The sequence below is a fragment of the Cuculus canorus genome, chromosome 2 (genome assembly GCF_017976375.1).
Source record: "Cuculus canorus isolate bCucCan1 chromosome 2, bCucCan1.pri, whole genome shotgun sequence".
NCBI lineage: Eukaryota > Metazoa > Chordata > Aves > Cuculiformes > Cuculidae > Cuculus > Cuculus canorus.
The window spans coordinates 56,377,329-56,404,582 of NC_071402.1; the positions used below are offsets into that span (position 1 = coordinate 56,377,329).

The 27,254-nt window shown below is 41.0% G+C and overlaps 2 protein-coding genes across 5 annotated transcripts in view; one reads left to right on the plus strand and one right to left on the minus strand.

The window, feature by feature from the left end:
- The first annotated feature begins 546 nt into the window (after window positions 1-546).
- On the plus strand, window positions 547-9,578 carry PSMG2 (proteasome assembly chaperone 2). Its single transcript, XM_009567996.2, has 7 exons — window positions 547-678; window positions 2,763-2,934; window positions 3,721-3,779; window positions 4,735-4,853; window positions 6,569-6,742; window positions 8,679-8,799; window positions 9,225-9,578. Exons 1-7 carry the CDS (start codon window positions 610-612, stop codon window positions 9,315-9,317), a joined length of 807 nt encoding a protein of 268 aa, XP_009566291.2. The 5' UTR covers window positions 547-609; the 3' UTR covers window positions 9,318-9,578.
- Window positions 9,579-13,644: 4,066 nt separating this feature from the next.
- Window positions 13,645-27,254, minus strand: part of PTPN2 (protein tyrosine phosphatase non-receptor type 2) — a 33,172-nt gene continuing 19,562 nt past the window's right edge. For 2 of the 4 annotated variants that reach the window (XM_054060840.1, XM_054060843.1), the window contains exons 6-9: window positions 25,505-25,714; window positions 24,139-24,297; window positions 20,708-20,898; window positions 14,490-19,101 (exon numbers count right to left, since the gene is read on the minus strand). In XM_054060840.1, the coding sequence (XP_053916815.1) occupies window positions 18,912-19,101; window positions 20,708-20,898; window positions 24,139-24,297; window positions 25,505-25,714 (750 nt within the window). In that variant the 3' untranslated portion in view covers window positions 14,490-18,911. The other 2 variants (XM_054060841.1, XM_054060844.1) reach the window with 2 other exon arrangements.

A 27,254-nucleotide genomic window follows, 5' to 3' on the forward strand; every position in this document is an offset into this window, starting at 1 on the left:
GGGCCTTCTGGGCTGTGAGCGCACACTGCCAGCTCAAGTGTTCATCCGAGTAACTGTATTTTATGGAAGTTATACAGAACGTCCCTCTGAGAGCATGGGGGTTTATAGCATATTTTTTTTTTTCAAATAGTGTTTTTCCAGATACTGTTGCACAATTCGTTCTTTTATAGATGACTATGTCCTGCATCCAGTCTGATCTGCGCTGAGCAGATGTGTCTACTGTGATCCCCGCTGCCTGCAGCCTTTCCCCATCTCCAGGGCAAGGGCAGGCAGAGCTGGACACAAATCAGCAACAGATTTGACTGTTGTGAAGTTCATGATAACACTAAAATCATCCTTGGAAAGTAACGGAATGCGCATAAGATTGCTGAGAACATTTATGCACGTGTTTAAGCGGGAAATGCATCCTGTCCCGTGTGTCTGGCTGCACACGGGACGCTCGCTTCCTGGAACCCCAACGCGCGCCTCGGAGCGCCCATCTCCCTCCCTTTCGGCAGCGCGCGGCGCGCCGCGAAGCAGCCCCGCCCCTTCCCCGGGCTGCGGCCGTTACCCTCCCCACCCACAAAGCAGCGAGCGAGGGGGCGGGGCCGTTACCACAGGGTGGCCGCCATGTTTGTTCCCTGTGCTCATGGAGGGGGCTCCGCCGGCTCCGCGTTTAAAGGCTTCACGCTGCTCATGGTGAGTCCCAGCTCTTTGCCGCCCCTGCTGCGCGCGCGGGCGGGGGCTCTGCCCGCTTCCCTCAGCGGCGCTTTGGTCTCGCCTCCCTACGCGCCGGGGTCGCGGGGGAGATCAGGCTTTGAAAACTAAGATCTAAAATAATACATTTCTAGAGTCAGGGTTATTCCTTTAGAAAAGCCTGAGTGCTATTACTGCAGGTTGGACCGGATGAACTCAGCACAGGAAGGGCATGGAGGTGTTGGAGCGAGTCCGGGGGAGGCCATGAAGATGATCGGAGGGCTGGAGCACCTCCCATACGAGAACAGGCTGAGAGAGTTGGAATTCTTCAGCCCGGAGAAGAGAAGGCTCCGAGGAGATCTTATAGTGACCTTCCAGTACCTGAAGGGCCTACAAGAAAGCTGGGAAGGGGCTGCTTATCAGGGAGTGCAGTGGTAGGGCGAGGGGTAATGGTTTTAACCTGAAAAGGGGGAGATTTAGATTAGACATTAGCAAGAAATTTTCCTTTGAGTGTGAGACACTGGCACTGGTTGCCCAGAGAGTCGTGGATGCCCGGTCGCTGGAGGTGCTCAAGGCCAGGTTGGATGAGGCTTTGAGCAACCTGATCTAGTGGGACATTGGGGAGTTGGAACTGGATTACCTTTAAGGTCCCTTCTGACCCAAACCATTCTATGATTTTATATCAGGAAGATTTTCAGAGTTTCTTCCCAGAGCTGTTTACAGCAGAGCTTAAAGCAGTCTCTTCCATTTCCATCCATTTCTGTCTCCTCAGCCCCCCAGTTTCTGCCCCTGTCAAGCTGTGTGTTCTGTGCTGAGCTATCTCTATGTGCCTGTGCTCCATGATTAAAATGCCCTGTGTCATCTTGCAAAATTTGCAGTATCTGTAGATCAGCACTGGAATAAATAGTTGTTTCGTCATTTAGATGTAATATATACGTATTTTTAAGGAAGAATTCCTCATCTGTGCTATATTTAAACTCTGATTAGGAAGTTTTCTAATCATAGAATCGTTTGGGTTGGAAGGGACCTTAAGGATCATCTGGTTCCAGCCCTGCTGTGGTGGGCAAGGAGGAGTCACATCTGATCGTCTTCATAAATGGGATGAAATCAGTTTAAGATAACCTGAGGTTACATTTATTATTGCGGGGTACAAGTTCTAGTGCAGGCTGCGAAGTAGCATGCTATTATTTTTCATATTAGTGAGTCCCTTTACTGTATTACTTAATGATCTTATCCCCTTATCTGCTTTCATGGAGCCTGGGATGACTCTGCAGGCCACACGGGAAGTCAGTGCCGATCAGCTGACTGGCCACAGGAATAGATCTCTGCTCTTTTCTTTGTCTGGGAGTAGGAGGTTGTTGAATACTAGTCAGCTGGCAGTCACTGTCTGTAAGCGCTGGTCTGCCCTCTTCCACCGTGGGCTTATCTGCATCAAATTGTGTTTCCACAATTGGTGTCAGCAGAAATTTGTAGACTCGGACTTGCTTGTAAATTGGAGGGAAGCAACTGAAAATTTTACCATCTTCTTCCGGTATTAGTAGCTGTCGAAGGACACAAATTCTTGAATTTCTCTTTCTGTGCCACCAGATGAGGTGAGTCTCTGTTCTGATTGGTGACAATTCATGGCAGTTCCTGTGAGATGGATCCAAGATGACCCTTAGTATTTTCATCTTTAAAAAATAAACCCTGACCTGGTCTTGTGTATGGCTCAGTTTGAGTTTTATAGGTTTAATATGTAATACCGACATTACCATTAGGTGTCACTTGAGGGCTGCCAGTCTCAGTCATTTGAGTGACTTTTGTCTACTCTGCAAAAAAAAGAGAGGGAGGTGACAAGTTTCCAAGCCTTTGATTATGTTTACAATAAGACAGGGTTACTTGCAGAAGTGGACAGCATGTTTTTGTGGGGCAGGGCCAAAGTCGGTATCGGTGATCTGTTAACAGACAGTCACTTTTGCCAGAGAACGAGCAGCCACCTTTAGAAATCATGTTTGATCAGAACTACAGTATTTTAAACTTTCACTGTTTGAAGAGCATTTTGTATTGTCGTAAGCCACACTGTAATTCAGTAACACTTGTTACTTCAGCCAGCAGTGTCCGTGGGAAATGTTGGTCAACTGGCAATAGATCTGGTGATTTCCACACTCAACATGACTAAAGTTGGTTACTTCTACACTGATTGCCTGGTGCCAATGGTTGGAAATAATCCATATGCAACAGCAGAAGAAAACTCAGTGGAGCTGAGTATAAATGCTGAAGGTGGGTTTTAAATGCTGAAGATATTTGCAAGCTGCATGAGGTGCAAGGATGTCACCTTTACTTTTTTGTTGTTGTTACGTTTTGCTTATGTGAACAGTGTTTACACTAAGGTCAGTAACAGCAACTCCAGTAGTTTACAGATAAGAATGTGAGGATATCCAAAATGTTATTTTGGATAACGAGTTGGACACACAGAAGCTCAAAGAAATGTTGACTCTCTTCCATATTACAATGCAGCCAAAACTCTGCAATTTTAATCCAAAGCAACATGAAGTCTGCACGTAATGGCAGTAAACTGCTGGAATGCAATCTGAATTTCTGGCATAGAAAGATACTTATCCTCTTTCCTTCCCTCCTTCCCACTTATGTTTGCCTTTTCCTTATGTCGCGTTTCTCCCCCTTCAAATTCTTAGGTTCTTTCCCTATATTGACCATTGCATTTCATCTCTTTGTTTTCCCCTCTTAAATCATGGAAACCTCAGAATCATCTGTTATAATATTTGCAAAACTGCATAGAGAGATTGTCTGACTATGGGAGGCAGATGTTTATATATTTCACTTCATTCAGTCCTTTGGAATTGATACCAAGTGAAATTAAGTCTAGTGAAGACCATGCACAAAACTACCTATTTTTAACATGGTGGGTATTGTCAGGCTTTCTTATATGAATCGATAGCTTAAAGGTTTAACATTGTTAACTTTGTAAATTGGATTAATGTGCATACTTGTAAGCTCAAATCTCCTTCTTGCTTTCTTCTTACAAAACTCCATTATTTCTTCTTGTAGTGTATTCATTACCTTCAAAGAAACTTGTAGTTCTGCAGATCAGATCACCTTTTATAAAGGTATGTATGTTTACTGGTTGCTTTAACTTCCCTATTCAGTTTGAATACGTCTCTTGGCAGATGTTTTAAGTGGCCTAGGTAAATATTAAGACATTTAAACAGACTAAATAAGCAAAGCTAGAACTATGCCACATTATAAAACATTTCCTTAAAAAGAACAAAACACAAACCGGAAAGAGAGCAGAAGTTTTTTCCACCTCCTGCTGTAACACTTTCTGCAGTTGATACAATTTTAACTACAAAACCTGACTTCTGCATTCACTGAGGGATGAGGTTTAGTTTTGTTTTTTAAAGCCTCAGAACAACCCACCTGTGTTGGTAGATTTTAGTGTAAATATGTCCATAGTTATTAACAGTCTTGAAAACACAAAATGGTCAGGGTTTTCTTAATTTCTTTCTTTATGCTTACTGTCTTTGTGTATCTTTTTTATTGTAATAGCTTCATTTTTTTATAGCAGTCCAATTTAATTATTTCATAGTGTTTATTTTAATTTGAACTGCATTAATTATGTAAAAAATGAAGACTTTAGAATTACTTGGTAACTGGGCAGTGTCTGTAATTTAAAATAAGCAGAATACCACACCAGAAAAAGGGTTGTGCTGCAGCTGTAGCAGTTCAAAGTAGGGAAAATACTGTGTGATCCTACCATCCTGTCTTACTCTAAAGCTTTTTCCATTGTTATTAATGGCACACAAAAGAGGTGATACTGCTGTTGCTAAGATGGTCTTAATGACAATTTTTATCATTATACGAGTAGTTTTGATTAAGTAAACAACCAGCGCATTCCTCTACTCTTTAAAAATATATCTGAAGCTGAAGACTAATATGAAGAGAAATTTACACCACTGCAATGTGTTGTATGTAACACCTGGTATTGTTGCCCTTTGTCTTATTTTTAATGATACAGTATTTTTCAATTTTTTTTTTCTTTTTCCTCTCTGTCTTTGCATAAAGAATAAGTACAGGCCCTTCTGTCAAGCGCTGCTTTCTTGGGTGGAAAGCAGCAAATGTGCCAGAGTCATTCTTCTATCTAGCAGCCATGCATACCAGCGCGATGATGAGCAACTGCTTGGGTATGTTTGTGTTACTAAGAGACCTAATTAATGTTTCTGTTGTTTTTGATAAATTGACACAGAATCACAGAACGATTTGGGTTGGAAGGAACCTCGAAGGTCATCCAGTTCCAACCCTCCTGCCATGGGCAGGGACAACTCCCACCAGACCAGGCTTCTCAAGGCCCCATCCAACCTGGCCTTGAACACTTCCAGGGGTGGAGCATCCACAGCTTCCCTGGGCAACCTGTGCCAGTGCCTCACACACTCTCATCGTAAAGAATTTCTTGCTAATATCCAATCTAAATCTTCCCCCTTCCCATTTAAAACCATTGCCCCTAGTCCTATCACTGCATGCCCTTGTAAAAAGTTCCTCCCCATCTTTCTTTTAGGCCCCTGTCAGGTACTGCAAGGTTGCTATAAGGTCTCCCAGGAGCTTTCTCTTTTCCAGGCTGAAAACCCCAACTCTCAGGCTGTCGTATTTCCCTCTACTAAGTGCTTTTTGTAGGCTTCTTTTGCTTTGCTGTGTACATGGATCATAAAATACTTTGTATACTATTAAAACCTTATGTTATACAGGATTAGTCTTTGGACTTTGTTAGTTACTTCTGTCAAAAGTACTGAACAAATAATAAGCTGTAAGTAAATTGCACTGGGCCTCCAGCATCAGACAACAGAGTCTCAGGTTTCTTCATTCCTTGTGACTGCAAGCAATGTCAGGGATTAGCTGCTAACGTACAGGTTACAGATTAGATTTTTAACAGTTATTTAGAATATTGGTTACTTTATTACCTCTTGTTTATTCTGTGTTTTGAATGTTTTCTTTAATATAGGAAGCTGTCATTATTTATGAGGAGTTATCAATTCTTACTTGTTGGGAGGCAGCTGTGAGGTTCAGACTCTTCTGTGTTTTGATTAGATAATACCTCTTTAAAAAGCAATACTGGCTGTTTGAGAACATTGTAATTGGTGATTTAACAAAAAAAAAAAACCAACACAAAAAAAAAAGAAACAAAAATCAGTATTTTTGCCAAAGACCAATTATTATCCTCACACTATATAAATGTGCAGAGCCTTAAATGAGGTTTATGCACGTCCCAGGTATAATTACAAGTGGTAATTACATACAGTTGCAGAGTGGCCAACTGACATGGAATGAAATCAGAAGGACTGATGGTTATTCAGTGTGGTCTGAGTCATAGATTGTGGAGATTTAACGCCCTCATCTTCCCTCACCACCATAGAATAACTCTCTCATAGCAGATTCACTAAAGAGCGAGAGTAGTGCATTCAGAAAATACTTGACTGAAGGTTGCATATGCTTGTGGTGTGAGCTTATTAAAAGTAGTGTATCACTGTGAAGTCCAAGTTTACCCCAACATACTTTAAATGAATTGCTTCCTATCTGAAGGAAGAAAAAGTACATTTTATTTGTAAATCCTTTTAACAACCATAAGCAGTTCTCCTATTTATGTGCTTATGTATCTGGTACTTGCCGGTTATTTGAGCCTCTAAAAAGAAGGCACCTTAGTTCTATTTGAAGGAGAAAGTTGAGAAGTTTGTACTGGTTTGAGGCCACAGACTTCTAACATTGATTTGAGGAGGACGGCAGTATCAGTGCAATTCCTCATTGCAGGTGTGAGGTCCTTAATGCTTGTAGCCTCTTTCTGTCACAAGTAATAACGATGGTGCTGTCTTTTATTATCAGACTGAATGTATTCCTGATTTGTCTGTAGGACACCACTACGCTATTTACTTACACCTGATCTTGAGAAGGCAGTTGGAGGCCTTATGCAGGAGCTAAACTGGAAAGAAATGGAAAAAGTAGCAGCTTACCCTGGCATAAATGATAAAGAAAAAGTTCTGCATATTCCTGGAGGTGGCATCACAAAACAATTGTTTACTGAGAGGTGAGTTGCCTAAAGATAAGTACGGAAAGATACCAGAAGTCTTGGTTCTAGTACACAGGTAAAATTATCTTTTAAACTGATTTAAAAATCACTCTTTTCCTATAAAATTCTTTTCTGTGAATATAACTTCTTCCAGATCAAGCCCATAATCAAGAGGAAAACAATAGGGAATTCTGTATATTAAAGTTAAAATATGATAAAAGCTTAAGTGAATGGGCTAAAGGAAAATCACAAAGTGTTTACAGCTATGCTCGTGAGTAATCTGGTGTCTGTTTTTATGCAACCACAATTTGTAAGTAGTAGGACTCCTGTACCTGTGATACTTTAACTAAAGATAGCTGTGATGCACAGTTCCATCATCAGTTGTTAAAAAAAAATCTGAGCACTAAGAATGAGTTAAGATTTCAGGGCCAGTGAACAGTTAGATAGTGGGGGCTTATTAAAGGTGTGTGCATCACAAGTTGTGCTGAAAGCATGTCTGAGTTTCAAATTGTGGATAGTAACTCTTACTTATTATGGTACAAACATACCATAGCTTTGCAAAAGTTGTTTTGTGTGTCAGGTGGAAAATCCACTTTAATTTTTTAGCACTTGATTTTGACCCCTGTCCAAGCTGGTACATCCAACAACAGGAAAGTTACTAATGTCACACTTACCTTTGTACAGACAGTATGGAAACAACATACAAATGAAAAGAATTCCTAGGACTTTAGGAGAAAAAAACCTAAAAGTATAGTAACAATCTTAATATCTAACAAAAAAAATGGGAATATTGTGAGTAAAGTGGCAGTATGAAGCTTGCAAAACTGATGTTTGAAGTACACAGAAGGATAAGGAGCAGTTGAATCAAAGGATCTGTATAATGTCCCACCACCACAAAAATGCAAACTAAGTGGGTAGAAGAGGCCCTGAGTAACTCCTGTTCCTGCCTCACAAAGCAAAGGACAAATTCAAGACTAAGAAAAAGGACATAAAGTGCAGTCAAGGAATCATAAAATGGTTTGGGTTGGAAGGAACTTCAAAGATCATCCAATTCTAACCCCCTGCCATGGAAGGGACACATCCTACTAGACCAGGCTGTCTGAGGCTTATCCAGCCTGGCCTTGAACACTTCCAGGGGTGGGGCATCCACAACTTCTCTGGACAACCTGTTCCAATGCCTCACCACCCTGATTGCAAAGAATTTCTTCCTAATAGCTAATCTAAATCTTCCCCCTTCCAATTTATAGCCATTCCCCCTTGTCCTCTCACTGCATGCCCTTGTAAAAAGTCCCTCCCCACCTTTCCTGTAGCCCTCTTCAGGTACTGCAAGATTGCTATAAGGTCTCCCTGGAGCCTTCTCTTCTCCAGGCTGAAGAACCCAAACTCTCTCAGCCTGTCCTCATAGCAGAGTTGCTCCAGCCCTCTGATCATCTTCGTGGCCCTCCTCTGGACCCGCTCTAACAGCTAAATATCCTTCTTATGTTTGGGATTCCAGAAATGGACACAATACTCCAGGTGAGGTCTCATGACAGTGGAGTAGAAGGGAAGAATTGCCTCCTTCACCTTGCTGGCCATACTTCTTTGGATGCAGTCCAGGATACGGTTAGCCTTCAGGACTGTGAGAGCATGTTGCCTGCTCATGTCGAGCTTCTCACAATCAGCACTCCCAAGTCCTCTGCAGGGTTGCTTTCAATCACATTGTCCCCCAACCTGTATTGAAAATGCAGATTGCCCCGACCCAGCTGTAGGACCTTGTGCTTGGCCATGTTGAACTTCAGGAGGAAGTCAGGAGAGGGGAAAAAAGAAAGTCTCACTATATGTGCTTACGTTTTTTTTTTGGTTTTGTTTTCTTTGTTTTAACAAGCCATATGCAGGTTGGTTTTGCTCTTAATACATAAATACAGTTGTTCTGGATTTAGAAAAGAAATAGAACTGCCTGCTCATTTTGTTGCAGCTGCTCAAAAGGAATCCAAATGGCAGTTCTTCTTAAGTTCTGTTCAGAAGGGGACAACATCCCTGATGCATTTATTCTTGTTAACTATCTTAATGAATGGCTCCAGCTAATTAAAAGCGAAGTAAGTACTGTTCAATCTGCATTTCTTGCTTTTGTATTTCATATCTGTTATTTCAATTTTTCTTCAATCCAGAACATCAAGAGTGTTACTCTGCTGAATTTTAGACAAGTTAAAAAGGTATAGGTTTGGTTCATTTTGGCTCTTGGTGATCAAGGATACGCCAAATTAAAGATGGAGTTTGATTTAAAATCTTACTGGGAATTTCCCCACCTGAAAAACCAAACCTCAGCACCAGTTCTTTTGACAAGTATGGGGGAAAATTGCACAGAGGTTTGATCGAGTTCAATCTTCCAGTACTGTTCTCTAAAGCAACCCGCAATGATATTGGTGCTTGAAATTCTGCCCCTTCTTTTAATCCATGTGCCAGAGATAGAATCGCATCGTTACTCCTTAAAGCTTAGTGAATTATTTTGGTTTTGTTGCAGAGCAATAATTCCACAGATACTTCTTCCCAGTGGAAGATACCAAGTTCTTGGCGCTTACTTTTTGGCAACGGTCTTCCACCTGCGCTTTTCTGATCAGTTTTGGATTCTTCTGTAAGTCATGTGTGTATTCTCAAACCTCCCACAAGAAGGTGATTACACAGTAATTGCCAAGCACCAGCGGCTTCCTTTGTTGTCTGCAGAAGTTCTTTATTTAAGAAGAAACCCTTCCCAGATGTGGGTAGCTAAAGGAATTAAGGTAACTTTCACAAATTGACCAAAGAAATATGTTTTGTACAGTTGTTTATTGAATAATGTTGGTTGAATTTTTTTCTAATAAAATGTTTTTTAAAATTATTCAGTTAAATATTATTGCTCTGGAAAAGGTTGTGGTACACCTTCTTAATGTAGTGGGAAACTTGAAACTGATGTGCAGGCATAGATTTTCTTATGAAGATAAAACCCTAGTCTTCCATGAGAAGTCCATGAAAGTTGAAGCTGACGGTGGTTGTGGTTTGGGCTTCAGCCACCCTGCTGGATTTCAGGTATCAGTTACCAGTAAAATCAGCAGCTGACCCTAGGGTGAAGCTGTAGATGCGAGTTCTCCTTTCCACGCATTGATGCCTCTGGGTGGTGCAATTGATTACATTTGGTTTGAGGCGGGGCTTTGCTGACATACTAGAGAATAGGTCAAGAAAAAACAGCCTAGCAGTTTAAATGTACTCATTGTAGAACATTCACTGTTATTTTAGGAGAGTGGATGGATGTGATTAAGCAGATTTGGAACTCATGATGCCTCCTGTGTAGAATGGTGGTGTTTAAAGGGGGCGAATATTTAATCTGTGGAGTTCTGTTGAAATCACTGAGCAGCCCAGCATAATGGAGATAGGTGGCTGTTTAAATCAGCTGTACCTCCCTGAAGCTTCCCTGAGATAAACTGTTCTTCGGAAAGAAGGGGATGAATGCCTACCCCTGCATTTATATCCATGTTGGACCTTCTACTAGGTGAGCACGGGCATGTTCCTGCATTTGTGCAGGGCTCAGGTAATTACAGCTCTAATGACTGCAAGGGAACAGCCCTGCAGGTGTCTTTTATTACAGTATCTTGCAAGGTGCCTGTCCCAGAGCCACTGCCTGCCTGTGGCTTATATGAAGAGTGCAGCTATTCTGAAACAGTAACATAGGCTCCGGAGGTGCTTCCTTAAGCTTTTCCAGCTGTCATATAGGATGTTGGTGTGGGGGTAAAAAGGAATTCTCAGTAGGCCAGGTTTTTTAAGTTTCTTAATGGGGGGTGTTGGTGGGTTTTTTAAGCTTTATTTATCTGGTTCTGTGTAAGCACTTAGTTCCTTTGGGATCATATGAACTGCCTCATTTAGGCCTCTTCATAAGCATTGTTATTCTAAGATCTGTGAGCCACGCTGCAGTAAACTCAGTATATACCTCTGCCATCTGCAACCTGCTGTGCTAGATGACGCTCAGCACCGCAGACACTTTGTGGAGTCAGTGTGTTGCATTGGAAAGAGTTAATTTGTACAAGGCCTTGGGGTTTAAGTAACTTTGGATATATAAGCAGCAAGGCCAAACAGCGGCCACTGTGGCTGTTTGACTCAGGCGTGCAGCTTTGTTCAGGATCCAGAATACATTGTGCAGATCTCAAATATACAAGGGACTAAAAAACCCTTGAAATACTGAAATCGAATTCTGTAAAATCTGAAGGGTAAAACCTTCTTTGGGCAACAAGCGGTGGTGCTTGGGCATCCACAGAAAGTCAATCAGGTAGGAAAAAGCTTGTATTAATGGGTTGTACTAATCAGCCCACGGTCTGAGGTACAGGCAGTGGCATTTGAGAAGCTACTGTTCAGAAGGAATTTTAATGCAAAACCATATTCTTCAAAATCAAAGCAGCTGTGATGATAGATAAAATTTCAATCAGAATGGCTTGGGACAAGGAGAGGCAGTGGTCAAACCTAGAGGAGGAAAAACAAGGATGCTAGAGCAATGGCAAGGGAGTGTTTGACTACCAGACCTCAGCACAGAACCATTTGAATTCTTTCCTTCTTTTCCTTATTACAGATGAAGAGACAATTTCTCATGAAAACATTATCACAGATACCTCAGACACAGTAATTTTTTTTGCTGTCATTTTGCCTAACCCACATTTACTTTATAAGCATCTCAGGCTTTCTTATTAAACAGCAGTCTTTTAAAAACTTTTAAAAATTCAATTCTTTTAACCGTTTGCCCACAAAAGAATACAATGAAGAGCGCAACCAACTGAGATTATTTAACCCTCTGAGTGTTTCTAACTCCAGATGTGCTGGTAGTCCCTTATGATTTGTGCACTCGAGGGCAGGCAGGTGGCCAGACCCTGCACCAAGAACCTGCTGTGGAGGGCACACAGACTGAGAATGAAGTTTTGACCTCATGACCTCATGGTTTTGGAGGAGACGCTGCCTGACCACCTGCTCTTCCCTGGGTAGTTCCAGAGCTGAAGGGGATCTTTGTGTGTGCACTGACTCAGGGATACAGCATATGTGGAGGCATTGGGTAAGGCCCCCAAGAGAACAGAGCATCTCTGGAATGTACTTTAAACTAAAAGTGCCATCATGTAGTTACTGAGCAGTAGCCAGGGTGGCTTCCCCACCCCCTTTCCCTTAAGATATTCTTCTTAACCTTTTCATCCAAATCGTACAATAAATTTGTGAGAAAGGCAATGGAAAATACAGAATTACATTAAGATTTGTTGGCCTTCTTGTCTGCTTTTATTCCTCGGACCAACTGACCTTCACATCCTTGTGAGTCATGAGCAGTGTTCCACTAGCAGCATCTCCTTTCAGCTATTAACAAGTACGAGTTATGAAATCTAATATTTGGAATCAGTTAAAAGGTTTAAAGTTCTTACGATTTTATCACTTGGAGCTCTTCCAAAATTCATTGTGCTCTCTAAAGCTATGATGAACCCTGTGCTCAGACTTGCATCAGCTTTCTCATCTGCTGAAGCTGTCGCATTCCTGCCTTACGCTGTTATGCTGTAGCATCTCTGTCTCCCTCAGGAGTGCACAGATCCTCAGAAGGGCGAGTTAAACTATGGTGTCCTCAAGCTAGGAATAGGCACATATGGCAGTGTTACCTTTGTCGGCTGGACTGGTGGTTTCAAGCACCAAGATACCTTGAGAAGGTTCTTCACCCAGAGGGTGGTGGAGCACTGGAACAGGCTCCCCAGGGAAGCAGTCATGGTGCCAAGCCCAGTAATACTAAACAAGCATTTGGACAGTGCCCTTAGACAGGTGGTACGAACATTGAGGTGGTCCTATGCAGGGATAGGAGCTGGACTCCATGATCCTTATGGGTCATTGTATGTTTCCATGACTTCTGCTGTCACAAGACAGCCCTAGGTAAAACCTGCTACCCTGATGGAGCTCTGCGCTGGGAAGTCCTTTCGTTATGCCCTCTGCCTGTCACCACATTTGGTTCAGCAGCCATTTAAAAAGAACAAGATCAAGGAAATGGCATTTTTGTTCCAAGAGCTGGTCCAAAGTGCTGCCTTCTGCAGCCCACAGGGCAACACGCAGACCTGTGACAGCAGCAAGTCAGAAGCACGGTTTGTCTCTGCTAGTCGTGTACCTTGTGCTTATGTGCGATTCAGAAGACACAAATATTGAAAGCATGAATTAATAGGTGAAGGTAAAAGGTACAAATGGCCAAAGGCTGCATCCAAAGCTGCAACAGGCTCCCTTCCTGCTTTTAACAACAGGGTTTATTGCAGTGGGTTTGGCTTGACCTCATTACAAACACTCCTGGTCTCACAGCTGCACTCACTTGAAAATGCAAGCTGAATCACATTGTGATGTTGCTTTCTCCTCCAACACAGGAGGGAACAGTACTCATCATCTAAACAAATTACATTATTTAGACTATTTCAACATGGTGTAAAGCACAGGTTTAGCTTAAGCCATGGCATTAGGGACTCCTGATTCAGCCTCCTTCAAGTTAAACACAACTCAACACACTTGTTTCCTCAACAATGAACCTCAACACCAAGTCCTGCTTAGATTTCAAGTTGCTGCTTATTTTAGCAAAATTCACCCTTCTTGCCCCAGGTTTGCCCCTTCTTTGATGCTTTTACTTTCAGCAACTACAATTTGTACAAAAACCTGCTACAAAAAAATATGTGAAGAACAAATCACGTGCGACACCCACCCTGACCAGTGCAGCCAGCCCTGTCAAAGGAAGGTCTGTGGTGGATTAAGGTTTATGTGAACATCCTCAAGTGCAGAATTGAGATCTGCTCTGTTCTGGAAGTACAGGGCTGGAGATCCTCCCGCATCGACTAGGACTCTTGTAAGCAGCCTTCCAGTTTCTCCCTTTCCAATCCAGCTGTTCCACACCATGTCAGGGAGAACACTGACCGGAGGTGGGAAGTAAAGTATCACACTGGGATGGCACAATCTGAAACCCATTTAATTACAGGCACCATTTACTTTGTGTGCGTTGCACCTGGCCCGCAGCACCCATTAATTATTTACAACCACGGGCAGCGAGACAGCACATTTCCCACCTCCCTCACTTTCAAGCATCAACCACAAAATCCCCACCCCTTATATAGTGACTCTGAACATTCCGTGTAGGGAACATAAGGATGACCAAACCAACCGGTCAGATCAATGAAATAACATTCATAGCAGTGCATTACAAAAGAAACGGGCAGGAGTTCCTCTTAGCTCAACTTAAAATACTTAGCGTTAATGAAAATATTTGCATAAAGCACATTGCAATCATTTTGCCCATTTTCCAAAAACAACAGGCTATCAGGTAACCTCAAAGCAAAACATTTCTTTTTCCACAAAATAAACTCTTACAATGGTTTCTCCCTAACACAATGCGCACACAACAGCACGTTGTCCATTTAAAAAAATATTTAATGCTGCCAAAAAGTATAAAAATACAATAAGAATGGCAGTACAAAACAAAATATTTCCTAATTTATTTCTTTTACATCTTTTCTACATTAATACAAGCATTATAAAAACACAAGATGGCAAATGGTTTTGTTTTGCAAAGTAGCAACGCTGCTGGTGGTCTTCATCCCCTCGGTGCAGTTTACGCTGTAAACAGATAACTGAGGTCTTCTTGGGACTTAACAGACCTCACTCTTTGTTCCCGAAGAGGGGTTCATATCTCACTTTGCATGTCAATAATTAGCAGTTTATAGCTGTGGAATATTCACAAGTCTCGAAGGCTTAGGTGTCGGTCAGTCTCGGCCTGCGACACACAATGCAGAAGAGAGTCACCGATTCAGTACACAGCAGAGAAACAAGAAATCAGAACAGACAGCAGGTTTGCAACTCGTTATAAACAGCCTCCCATGCATTCCCTGCAGCAACTACCGCCTACCGTTTGCCTGCAGCAAGCGACCTTGGGAAGCTTTCCCAGGAGGCATTTCCACGTTACAGTGCAAGGCACACACTCGCTGGAGAGCTTCGAGCATGGGGCTCAGCTCAGCAAAGCCCTGACTTGTGTTCAAGCAGAGCTCCCTGGGCCCTGGCGGGACAGCTGCACTGCCCAGCACCGACACTGCCTCGCAGGGCTTTGGGCGCCAACCCTGGCTCAGCAGCATAGAGAGGAGTGTTTCTAGGGAAAGGTTTCTTGTGGTGAGGAAGACATCCTAACCCTGGACATTCTGTTCCTAGGGCAGGAAAGGCTCTGCTCTGGGGAACACAGAAAAAGACCTTGGTACTTGCAGCACCAAATATCCAAGCTACTAAAGTAAAACGCTTTTGAGTTCTGTGAGCCCTGCACTGGCTTCCTTTGATCAGTTAAGACACATTAAAAAACTCCTTCCAAGCATTTATCCTTGCAATTTAAATAACGACTCAGACAGAGATGCACTTTTGAACACATTTATTTTCGTACATAAAAATGAAAGACTGGCCTAAAGCTCTGGGGGCAAACAAAACGCCCAGGAAGACTGTGTGTCACATCAACTGTGCAAGCTTTGCCCTCTGACCTTGGCCACTCGGCCAGACAGGAGGCCTCCTCTTTCGTCATTGTTAAATTAGTTCCTCGTGCAGTCCTCAAGTAACTCAGGTTTAACTACAATGCCAAGCAACAAACTAAACAATTTGGGTAACATTCATTAAACTTAAAGCCAGCCAGGCTTTTTAATTGCCTGCACAACTCACTCACGCGTACACGCACACGTTTGCGCCCCTTCCCTTTTGAGTAGGGCAGAAACTGATGTCAGTAAAACATTTCACTCAAGGCTTAACGAAATACGCCAAGTTTCACTTGTAACATCTTACTTCCATAGAACAGATCGGTATTTCTCTTTCAAATCGATATTTCTTGCTGAATTCACTTATTTTAACTTCATACATTTCAGTAAAAACACAGATATAGCGTTGCTCTGAGCCGGCTGTCCCCACACCAAGAGCATAAACAGAAAACCTAAGGGACCGGATCCAAACGTGCAAATGCCTTGTAATGGAGGCCTAAATATTTGCTAGTGGTTTTTCTTTTTAATGAAAACATTCACAATTTGTATACAAGTGTCTGTCCGAGAGCCAAACACTGCTTCATTGGATTCAAGGAAGCCCATTACACATCAGATATTTTGACTGATGTATTTCTAGAACAGAGAGGAAAACTCAACCCAGCAACACTTCAAATCAAGACAACAACATTTCAGAAGCAGCACAGGACCAGCCAGCAGCCTGCCAGAAACTGGGGTGGAGGGAGGCAGGAGAAGGCTCAGAAGGCATGTCCTCCAGTTTTACTCTTTCTTTAAGTGTCCCCTAAACAGAGAGGTCACTGGGACCCACAGTTCTTTGTTTTGGCCCCTATTTGTTCCCATTTAACATCCAAGTTGTGCAAAACTCCAGCAAGTCTAAACCCTACAGAATAACAAAGTACCATAAGGCATCGGTTTGCAGTAAAGAGAACAAGCCTCCCCCAGATTTTGGGTTTTAAGGATTACTGACGGATCAGAAAGAAGAGTTTTATCCAAATTATTTCCTGGAACGTACTAAGGGATCTAACTAAAGGGATTTTCCTTCCTACACCCAACCTCTCAAGGACAATTCACTGTACAAAATAACTTTGTCCAAGCCTTGAATTGGTTCATGGTCCTTACACTGTTAACTCTTGGACTCTCAGGACAGATATGATCATGGAACCAAACAAAATGTTTACGGATCAACTGTTGAAGCTGCAAGTCCTGCTTTATTGCATCAAGAGTGCGAGGTGATGCAAGACAGCCCCCTCCTGCTGTTCCCACCCAGAAAGGGGGATGCCTGCTCTGAGTAGAGGGAACAAAAAAGCCAGAAGAGAAGACAGAATCTGGAAAAAAATAAGTGACAACTTGACAAGCCCCAGTCAGAGCTTGGTGTCTATATGATACTGGTGGCCCAAGAAATCTTTCCCGTGCAAATGGAAAGGAGATACATGACTATGACTTCAGTGAAGGTTTCACCTGCACTTCTTCCTTCACTGTTTTTAATATTTAGAATAAAATCTGGAATATTTCTGTTATAAAAACAATTACATTCCATGCTTTTCCATAACCAAAATATCTTTTATAAGGCACATACTCTGACACCTACTACCAGTTAGAGCTGATACCGAAAAAACCCGTGCTACAGAAAAAAAAAAAAGGAATCTTTTGCCAAGCCTCTTGTTGGCTAAAAGCGTTGCTGTAGCCATAAAAATTATGAAATGCCTTAAAATACGTAAGCTGTCACAGCCCTCACTAAGTCATTCTGCTGTTGGAGCTGCATAGTTGGTCAGCAATGCCAGAGGACAAACTGTCTCGATCTACTCACATACGATCTCCCAAATTCAGAACTCTGTGTTCTAAGAAACTACGCTCCTTTTCCTTATCTGGACCCTTAAGCATTTGTTTGCTATATAAACAGCACGGTCCAAAACAGTATTGGCTATTGTGAAATGAGAATTTCAAAGAGTAAACTCCACTTCTTAGCTCTGCGCAGCCAAGCTCTGCGACTGTTTGGGCGCCAGCCCTGGTGTGCTACTACTAAGACTGAGCGTACTGGAAACCTTTCAAGTTAAGCCGTCCTCTGGATAAGGAGCAAAGCAATTACTTAGCTCTTTCAGCAGTAAATCCAAACAGTGCTTAACAAAAGGACCAGGGGAGAAAAGAAACCCCCAAAACCTCCACATCCAACAAAAGACAATCAAGCTAGAAAAATGGAGAGAGACAACACGACTTCTCTGAAGTCACCCAACAAGGCAATGCTTGAATAAATAAAATCCAAGTTTCCAAGTGCAGTCCAGTACTACAAATTATTAGGCCTCAGCTTGGATGACAGCAAGCTACGCACAGCCACGCACCATCTCTGTACTCAGTGAGAATGTAAAGGACAAAGGGATTTGTGTTGAATTCCTATTTTGAAAGTGTTATCATCCAACTAACAGAAAGGCAGTGCTCACTGATTTGAAATTGGCTGTACCTTAGGTATTCCCAAAATGTTAGTCACTGAGTGTTTTAAGCCTCTAAACACAGCACCAGGGAACCTAAAAAGCAGTCCTAGATTTTGTGAAGTTATGGAAGTGGCTCTCATATAGCTGCACACACTGGGTAAGGGAAAATAGCAACATCTGTTTTGTATTAAAACCACCTTTGGAAATTCAACTACAGTTTCCTTCGATGTGCTTTCTACACCTATTACTGATGAATGAATTTTATTCTTTCTAGCAATTAAAATCTATAGACACAGAAAACATTATGTTTCACATTTAATGGAATGTCAGAACTTTAACAATGTTTGCCTTCAAACAGTAGCTGAAGTCTGAATACATTAATCAACTCAACAGTCTGCTTTTCAGTGGGAGCCAAGTTCTCAAAGGCCTTAAAAAAATTTCCAAGACTTACTTAAATAATGAAAACTACAAAAAAAAATAAATAAAGAGGGCAAATTAACATAGTAGAAATTGGTAAGTGCTTCATCAGACCCCTAGCTGCTCATATTGTAAATTCTAGAGTCAAAATATGGGGAATGGTTGCACTATTATTTTCATGCACAAATTATAATTACATATAGTTTCAAAATCAAATTATTTTTGGTCAGAAATTTGTACAAACTGAGCTTTTAAAAGTACAGTGAACTACAAAAAGATTAAATATGCAATTATAAAATATATTTATCCTAGGTCATAAGAATATAAAATGTTTATGTTCATGTCACTATTACATTACACATTACACACATTTAAGGATAACTTCTTTGCATTAATAACGTAAATGATACAACAACACTGTTTATTGCTTATGTCAGGCATGTAAATTTAAACCCAGACAGCCTTCAGCAGCTTAAACCTCTGGGGTTCAGGGTTTGCTTAAGATCTGGTAGAACACCATCTTAAAAAGTATATAAACAGTTGCAGCAAGTTTGTACCTGCTGAAATAAACAAAAAAAAAAAAAACCTCAAACAATCAACTCTGTTGGGGGGCAGCAGTTCATTTCTGTAAGTACCTACAGTGAAAAGTCCTGAGATGTTGACACGGGATCAAGTTTACATCACTTCTCTATAGTGGGTAACGGTCTGTACCCATTCCAGGTGTAAGGATTTTACTGCATAAAGTCACACCCCTAAGTCATTAACTTGCAGCAAAATCAGCTGCTGGAGTAGACAAGCTTTACTGTTTACTTACAAGGAATGTTCTTGGAAATATTAGTACATTTTCCAGCAAGAATAAGCACCAACTAAAATCAGTGTACCAAACCCAATCTTAGTGAGAATAGGTTTCCAATATAACCACCTTTTTCTTCTTCTTTCAGTCTCATTTAGTTTCTGCTTCATCTGGTGCAGCTTCTGTGCTGTGTTAGCTTTTCTATCCTCTCGCAGTCGTTTTCGGACAGCACTTAAGAAAAAAACACATAAATCTTAAACTGTACACCAGGAAAAAGGGTTATTAAAATATTAATAGTAAATATTAATCATAAACCAACCCACCAGTAGTGCATGGCAGCAGTATATAAAATCTAAACAAGACAATCTTAAAATCTAAACAAGACAATTTTTACTCTGTTTTAACATCCTTGATAGTAACAGTCTGAGGTCAGTGAAGCCCCATGAAGTATGTAAATGACAGAGATGCAAGTGGTGCTTGACCTACGTGTTGGGAACAGAATTAGCTTAATTACCTGAGCTTTGTCTTTCAGCACAGTCAGTGACCCATTCTGTGGCTGAATTTTTTTGCATGGAGGCTGCTTTTATACACAGTGTCAGGTACTACAGGCAAGCATTTACAGCATTTAAGCATGTGCCTTCACTGCAGCGTTCGCACAGGCCTCACTGATACATGGATCCTAACCTACTCATGTCTCCATGCAGATTTAACAGTGCCCATCTTAGGCTGTAAACCAAATCTTGATCAAAGACAAGGGCTAAAACAGTAATTTCTGTGTTGTTATATTATCAGCGCCACCTTGTAATTCTTGTCTCCAAAGGTATTCTGACAATCTCTAAGAAAGTGTAACTTTGAGACAAGAAACCACTTTGATTGTTCAAGTTCTAGCATACAAACAGCACACTCACACCCATGCCACATCCTGCTTGTGAGAGGCTCCTTCTCACACCTATGGAAATGCTGGCATTCTCTCTCAAAACACATGGCAGGGTGGCTGGAACTGGATGATCTCTAAGGTCCCTTCCAACCCAAACTATTCTATGATTCTAGCACAGCAGCCCACAGCTGAGGCATTACTACTCCTTAGGCAAAGAAACTTGAAGGAAACAGATTCACGTGCCAAAGCTGAGCCACAGAATCTATTCAGAGTGGCAGATTTAATATGGGTAGGGGGTAACATACAGCTTCAACTGCATTATTTAATCATGTTACAGAAAGCAGTAGGTTTGGCTTTATGCTGATGGTCGGTCTTGATGATTTTGGAGATCTTTTCCAACCTTAATGATTCTAGGTGCTTTTGAAGCATATATCAAAATTTGTGCTTTTGACGTATGTATTTTTCCAAACAGAAGTTAGCATTTAACTAAACAAAAGTTACCACTTAATGGCATTAAGCTGCGTCAGGGTAAGTTTAGATTGGACGTTAGCAAAAATTTCTTCACAGAAAGGGTTCTTAAGCACTGGCAGAGGCTGCCCAGGGAGGTGGTTGAGTCACCATCCCTGGAGGTGTTTAAAAGGCAGGTAGGTGAGGTGCCTGGGGATATGGTTTACTAGTAGACTGGTACAGTTGGACTCGATCTGAAAGGTCTTTTGCAGCCTAATAATTCTATGACTGTATTTAAAAAGAAGTATTGAATTATTTGGTGCACTTTTAGGACCCAATTTTAAAAAATTAAATCAAAGTTTCAAACACTATCTGTCCTTTCCCTCTATTGAATAGAAGATCTTGAAGGCTTCTTATCATAAGAAAAGCATACAATAATTCAGCCTCTCAATAGAGTGTATCTGCTTTCTAAATGGATTCCTCATTTTGCTTAGGTTTCCTTCTTTTGTTTACCTTTCAATGTTTCCATCTACGATATCTTGAACTTTAGTAGACAGGTCGGTGTTTATTTTCTCCATTTGATCTTTGCTCTCCAGGCCTATGCTGTTCCCATTGTATTTCTCTGCTGTTATTTTGGTTGGGTGTGGAGGAGACTGCTCAGAACTTGGCGCTTGGTCCTCCTTAGAGAGCTCCTTCCACCGTTTCTGCAAACAGGGACAACATATTTCAAACATTCCCCTGACACTGAAAGCCCTCTTTGCCCAAGACATCTTCCCACAGAAAAGTCACAGAAGTAGATTAAAGGACTGCTAGATCAAGGGGAAAAAAGATAACAGTAACTAGATGATGAAAAAATGTTAAATGAAGATGCACCTTCTCCAACAATGATGCCTTTTAATGTCTTTCCAGGACGATGCCACTGTGAAGGTACAAGGCCACTAACTTCAGGGTTTGTGCTATTCACAGTAGCTCCGCAATGAGAAAACAAGTTGTCTTGTACAGTCCCTCACTGTCCAGCCCTTTCCATCTCCCTCTGGTCTCTCCGCGCTCACACTGTGCTGTTACCTTTCATGGCCCCAAAACAGAGTAAGACCTTGCGTGCAAAAACTGCTTAAAAAGATTTGCCAGATCTGTGTCCAAATGGGTGACTGTCCTAATGACGAACAGTCTGAAGGATTTCTTGCACCAAAACTTCATGCAGGAAAAAAAAAATAGAAAGGCAACAGGAAGAAAAATAATAACCCTTAAAAACCAGTGTTTTTTCTCACACAGATTAGCCAGCCTATGAAGATATATAATACCTTGGGATGGGGAAAATCACTTACTTTTAAATGTCTATGATCAGAAAGATGAACTAAAAATAGACTCTTCACCAAATGAGTGTTAGATTCTCATCCATGGAATGAATTCAAGACTGCTGGTCTAAACTAAATATCAAACTCTAGAGAGTGATGTCAAGAAAACCCAGCTACTTATAAATGAGCTGCTGGCAGAATGAGCTTTAACAGTAATCCCACACCTCCTCTGCAGAGGAGCTTCCAGTATACATCTGAAATGTAGAAAGAGAGTCCTCATGCACAGGAGACTTTACTCTCAGAGAGTTTTTTAAACAAACAAAAACAACAAAAAGAAACAGCCACTAACAAATGGAAATCCACTCGGCAGCTCCATCTTACTGTCAGAGAAAAAGGCCGCCTGGATGACGTGGGTATATCCCTAAGAGATGTGCTGCCTAAGATAAATACTGACACAATCTGGATGTGATACAGGAAGAACTGAAATCAGAGACAATCTTATCACTCTTGTCAAACAGAAGGTATTTCCTACCAAGGATTCTATTTTAAACATCTAATAACAGTAGCTCAAACAGCTGGTAGTTTTAAGTTTAAATATCTATGACAAGACTACGTGAATGGCAAGACTGGTAAAATAAAGTACAACCCGGAGCTGACAGCCAAGGAGGATTGTGTTGCTAAAGTACCTTTGCCATTTTACAACAGTACACTGAACTTGTGACATTGTGTCTGGAAAGAAACAAAGAAGTGATTAACTTCAATTTAAGGAAATAAAATTATAACCAAAATGCCTGTGTAGAGGAGCTAAGACTTAAAGCCCATATTGCTTTTTGGAGTGAATGGACACAAAGAAAAGGCATATTAAGACGTTCAGCTGACAGAATCAAGTGAATGTGAGATACACGTTTTGGATTCAAAAGTTTCAGTGCAGAATTATAACGTTCTTGTTCTCTGTCTGCAAAACACCTCTACAGATCTAAGAAATTCAACTTTATGTCCTTTTAAAACCACAAACGTGTTTTCCAAAGACCTTTAATTTCAACAGATTTTTCTGAAAGAGAGAAAGAAGGTAAGTTATACTACTATGTGGCTGAAGCAATATTAACTTAACTTGATTATGAGGTAATTTTACAGAAATGAAAACTTCAACCTTGGTCCACCTCACACATTTTATACAGTGCAGTGCCATAGTATAACTGGGAAGAAAGAAACTGTTTCAGCTTCAGCACCGTGCAGCACACGAATCACGCGCCTCCGCCGCAGGGCTTCAGGGCAGCCTGGGCAAGTGCATGATCCTTCCTTCCAGTCACAGGTGGAAACCCCATAGGAAACCCCTGTCGCTATCGTGGAGAAGTAAACACCTCTCACACTCTGGACAGTGCAACTGTTCCATATGGGGGATGATCTATCTCACCTTGAAAGAAGAAATACTCCTGCTAAGGATGGCAAACTGACTTCCTGCACATGACCCTTAGGCCTAAAGAGAAAAGCACCAGAACAACTGCCTGCACTGCAGAAAATACTGTTTTAAGAAAGATCATCTGAACAACCACAACAAGAAAAACAAATCAGAAGCGTGCTTTGTTAGGCATTCTCTCAGTGCAAAGAAATAAAACACTTGAATCTGGTGAGGAGTATTCCAACTTGACAATGCTCCCTTGTTTCCAGAAACAAGAAATCCTGTGGATCTAGATGGGTAAGTGGGGGAATCATCACTGCTCATCGTTTGGAGCACAGCTTTTTTTAAACAAAAACAACACAGAAAAACACTTCTACACCAGAAACAGCTTCCAGAAAACAAAGAGACTAAATTTCTGTTAGTGTTACAACGAATTGTACAGTCTTCTAGGCACAGGGCACAGGTGTCTGACTAGCAGCATGCTACCGAGGTGTACATCAGTAGTTCTGCGAAATTATTTCTTTATTTACCTAGCAACTCAAGAAACGTTTGTCAAAGAGAAGAACATGAAGACTACCAGAACCACAGAAAAAAAAAAGGAAATGTGTTTTAGCTTATCTGCTTCATTCATGATTTTTAGAAATGAGTAAAAAAGCCCCAGCATCTGAAAGCAGCACTAAACCTGTTTTGCAGCCTCCTCGTCAGTCATTTAGAATAGCTGTAGCTTATCTGCAAGGCACACTGATTAAATAGTGAGATTTGGCAATCCATTTGCCCCAAAACTAATTATATTTGCTAGATTCTACTAACTGTAACACAAGTTTTACAGGCTATGAAAGAAAAAAGTGTAATTTTACTAGTAAACATAATCAGTAGCATCAGGCAATTTTATTGTTAGAAAAAAATATAGCAAAGATCCAGAAATCCTAAAAAGATACTTTCTATCCTTTCAAAGTGATACTGGGCACTACTTTTGCTTTTCAGTATTGAAGATATCAAATTAACCTCCACATCTGTCCTGATAAGTTACTTCTGCACTTGATCTAAAAGAGGACAAATACACAGGACTAGAAGTTGAGCTTAGAGAAGGTGCTGATCAGATATCCTCCAATATACCTTCCAGGCATCTACCAAAAAAGGCAAATTATTTAGAACCCACAAAGTCACACATTTTAGAACAGTTCAAAGCTCATTTTAAACTACTGTTAGCAGGCTACTGTTTATTTAAATAGATAGAGCTACAGATTTACCTGTATAGTTGAATCTCCCATTATAAATTTTGTTCCTTCTATTACAGCCATATATGAAAATCTTAGTTGATCAGGAGTCTGAATAAGTCCCATTCGATATTTTCTCATATCCAGTAATACCTTCTTAATATCTACAGAAAATGGGTCTTTTTTTTCCATCTGTGGAGAAAGTTATATCAAAAGTCATTGCTATTGATAAAGACAGACAACATATAAAAAATAATTACAAACAAAAATTAGTCATAAAAATTAATTTCTTCTTAGTATGTTTCCATTTATTATATATGAAATAAACTTCTCAAATGATTAATGAATTGTTCTTACAGGTATAGAGCAAACCGTCTAACGAAAGCTTATTATGAACAAATTATCCTGTATTAACCAAATAAATCAGTACCCTAATACTAAGCCTTCAAATTAAGAAATTTAGATATGCTTGATTTTATTCAGGCATGTATTTGTACTCTGAAATATGATTATGAGAATCGTAACTGTAAAGCAGCATTTCCTGCTGCTCCTGAATGGATCAGCAATTTGGAATGAAAGACTGTGGCAGAAGCTGCCTTATTTAAAGCAGAATCCTTAATCTAAGCAATGTATACATTTGTCCCATACTACATTCATGGGGTGTTTAACTATATATCTGCACTTCTGCAATGCTTCATTTGCTTAATATTAAAGCATATTTGTGTCAAAACACACACTTATGTTTTTTAAAATGCAGAAAATAAGGAAAAACTGAAGAAAAAATAAGTTGAGAAGACTAAACCAAAGCTGAAGACAAGTGTCATAATTTAAACGAAATCCTATTTCACCTAAATCTGTGCCATAATTGTCACTGTGCCTCCCCCTCCCCAAGAGCAGCCCAGTTAGGGAACTGCTGCACCATCCTCCATCACACACTGCAGGAGACCCAGGACATGCCCAAGGTCTCATCCTAGCTCAGATACCTATTTTCTGCAACATTAAGGGACCTGTCAGACCTATGAGACAGTCCACGTTTAAAGAAAAAAGGAATTACGGTTGTCTCAATAGATAGTCACATGCCTAATTTTAAGCTCATATTGAAAAAAAAAACCCACCCTCAACCTTTTATAAGCACATTTTATATAAAAGGAAAAGAATGCTTACTATTTACTTTCCAGGAAGCTTTGAAAACATGCAATATAAATCAAGATGGATTTGTAAATGTATTTGAAGAGCTGTGTTTTTAAACCGTCAAAATATGCGAAGGAAAGAAAAAAGTATGTCATCTTAACGTTTTCACTGGCATGTCATTAACTTCAATGCTTTTGAAGCCTTCTGACTGAACAGCCCATGTTGGGAAGGGAGGCCAAGTGTCAGGAGAAAATGACCAAACACTTACCAGAACAAGACAAGTGTCTACTAATGAAAACGTGCCAGAACGTCCTATCCCCGCACTGCAGTGAACTACTGCAGGTCCATGCTCAGGACTTAGTGAACCAGACTCTCTGACTTTAAACAGGAAGTTCAGGAATGAAGCTGGGGATTCAGGAACTCCAAAGTCTGGCCATGTAGTATAATGAAAGTGAAAGATCATTCTGGACTCACCACTCTAGAAGTGAAAACAAACAAAACAATACAACTAGAAAGTATTCTACTTTTGTTTAGTTAGCACACATTTCCCTGATCTAAATTGGCAGCTACTTTCTATTTTAAACTTCCCACTTAGACAAATAATCCAAAAACTTGCTTCAAGTTGGATGACAACCAACAGTGGAACCTGAAGTAGTTTTGCATCCAAGTGGGTAGTTTTGCAAATATCACCATACACATTTTTCCTCCTTCTCAAACTTCCAATATTTGGTTTGCTTTACTACCTGCTCCCAAATACTCTTCTTTTTCTACCAGCAGCTTAATGGCTGACAGTAGCTACTAGACTGCCAGCAGTACTATGACTGAAAAAAAATACCCACCAGCATAGTAAACACAAGAGGTATTGGCATCGCCTTTATACTAACCACACTACTGAGAGGAGCAGGAAGCTTTATGGAAAAAGCCTGTAAGAACCATACAGCAGGATGCCTAGCAAGACGCAAGACTTCTGCTGGACATACTAATTCTTTTTAAGTAAGAATTTTGTATCAGAAACAGTGTGGCCAGCAAGACCAGGGAAGTGATTCTGCCCCCGTACTCAGCACTGGTGGGGCCAAACCCAAGTACTGTGTTCAATTTGGGGCCCCTCTCTACAAGAAAGACACTGAGGTGCTGGAGTGTGTCCAGAGAAAAGCAAGGAAACTCGGACAGGCCTGCAGAACAAGTCTTATGACCAACGGCTGAGGGAGCTGGTGTTGTTCAGCCTGGAGAAGAGGAGGCTGAGGGGAGACCTTATTGCTGACTACAACTACCTGAAAGGAGGTGGCAGAGAGGTGAGTGTTGGTCTCGTCTCCCAAGTGATGGGTAATAAGACAAGAGGGAATGGCCTTAAGCTGCATCAGGGCAAGTTTAGATTGGACATTAGGAAAAATTTCTTCACCAAAAGGGTTCTCAAGCACTAGCGGAGGCTGCCCCGGGAAGTGGCCAAGTCACCATCCCTGGAGGTGTTTAAAAGGCGGGTGGGTGAGGTGCTTTGGGCCATGATTTAGTAGTAGACAGGCATGGTTGCACTTGATGATCTCTAACATTTTCTCCAACCTTATGATTCTAAGAAAGAACCATACAACCATGCTGTCGTTTTAGAACCACGAGGCTCCTCTCCTAACATGACCACCTAAGTGGAATGACATCTAAAAAGCAGTGCTGACAAATTTGGATCATATTTTTATGGCATTCACTTCAGACCTGCTGTTTAATGCTACTCATTGCCACAGTGATGCTGAGACAACTTGCTAACTGATTTAGCTCAGGAACTTTACAAAGGTTCAGTTATTTCTACCGTCTCTCCATTTCATCTTATTTTCCACATAGACTGAAACCTACATAAACCTCCACAACACCGGGACACAGAAAGATTTTAAATACCAATGTATTCCAGAAAAGCTATTTTTCTTTTTTCAGCAACAGTAAAACTCAGCTGTGGAATTTAAATAAATTCTACTCTTCTTCATTTGCTCGGTCTGCTTCAACTTCTTATGAGGGGCAACTTACGAAACTCC

Bases quoted from the DNA above. Each gene is read 5' to 3' on its own strand.
- PSMG2 (XM_009567996.2), top strand. From the start codon at position 610: ATGTTTGTTCCCTGTGCTCATGGAGGGGGCTCCGCCGGCTCCGCGTTT. The intron at 679-2,762 runs GTGAGTCCCAGC...TTGTTACTTCAG, and splicing joins AAGGCTTCACGCTGCTCATG to CCAGCAGTGTCCGTGGGAAA. The intron at 6,743-8,678 runs GTGAGTTGCCTA...ATTTTGTTGCAG, and splicing joins AAACAATTGTTTACTGAGAG to CTGCTCAAAAGGAATCCAAA.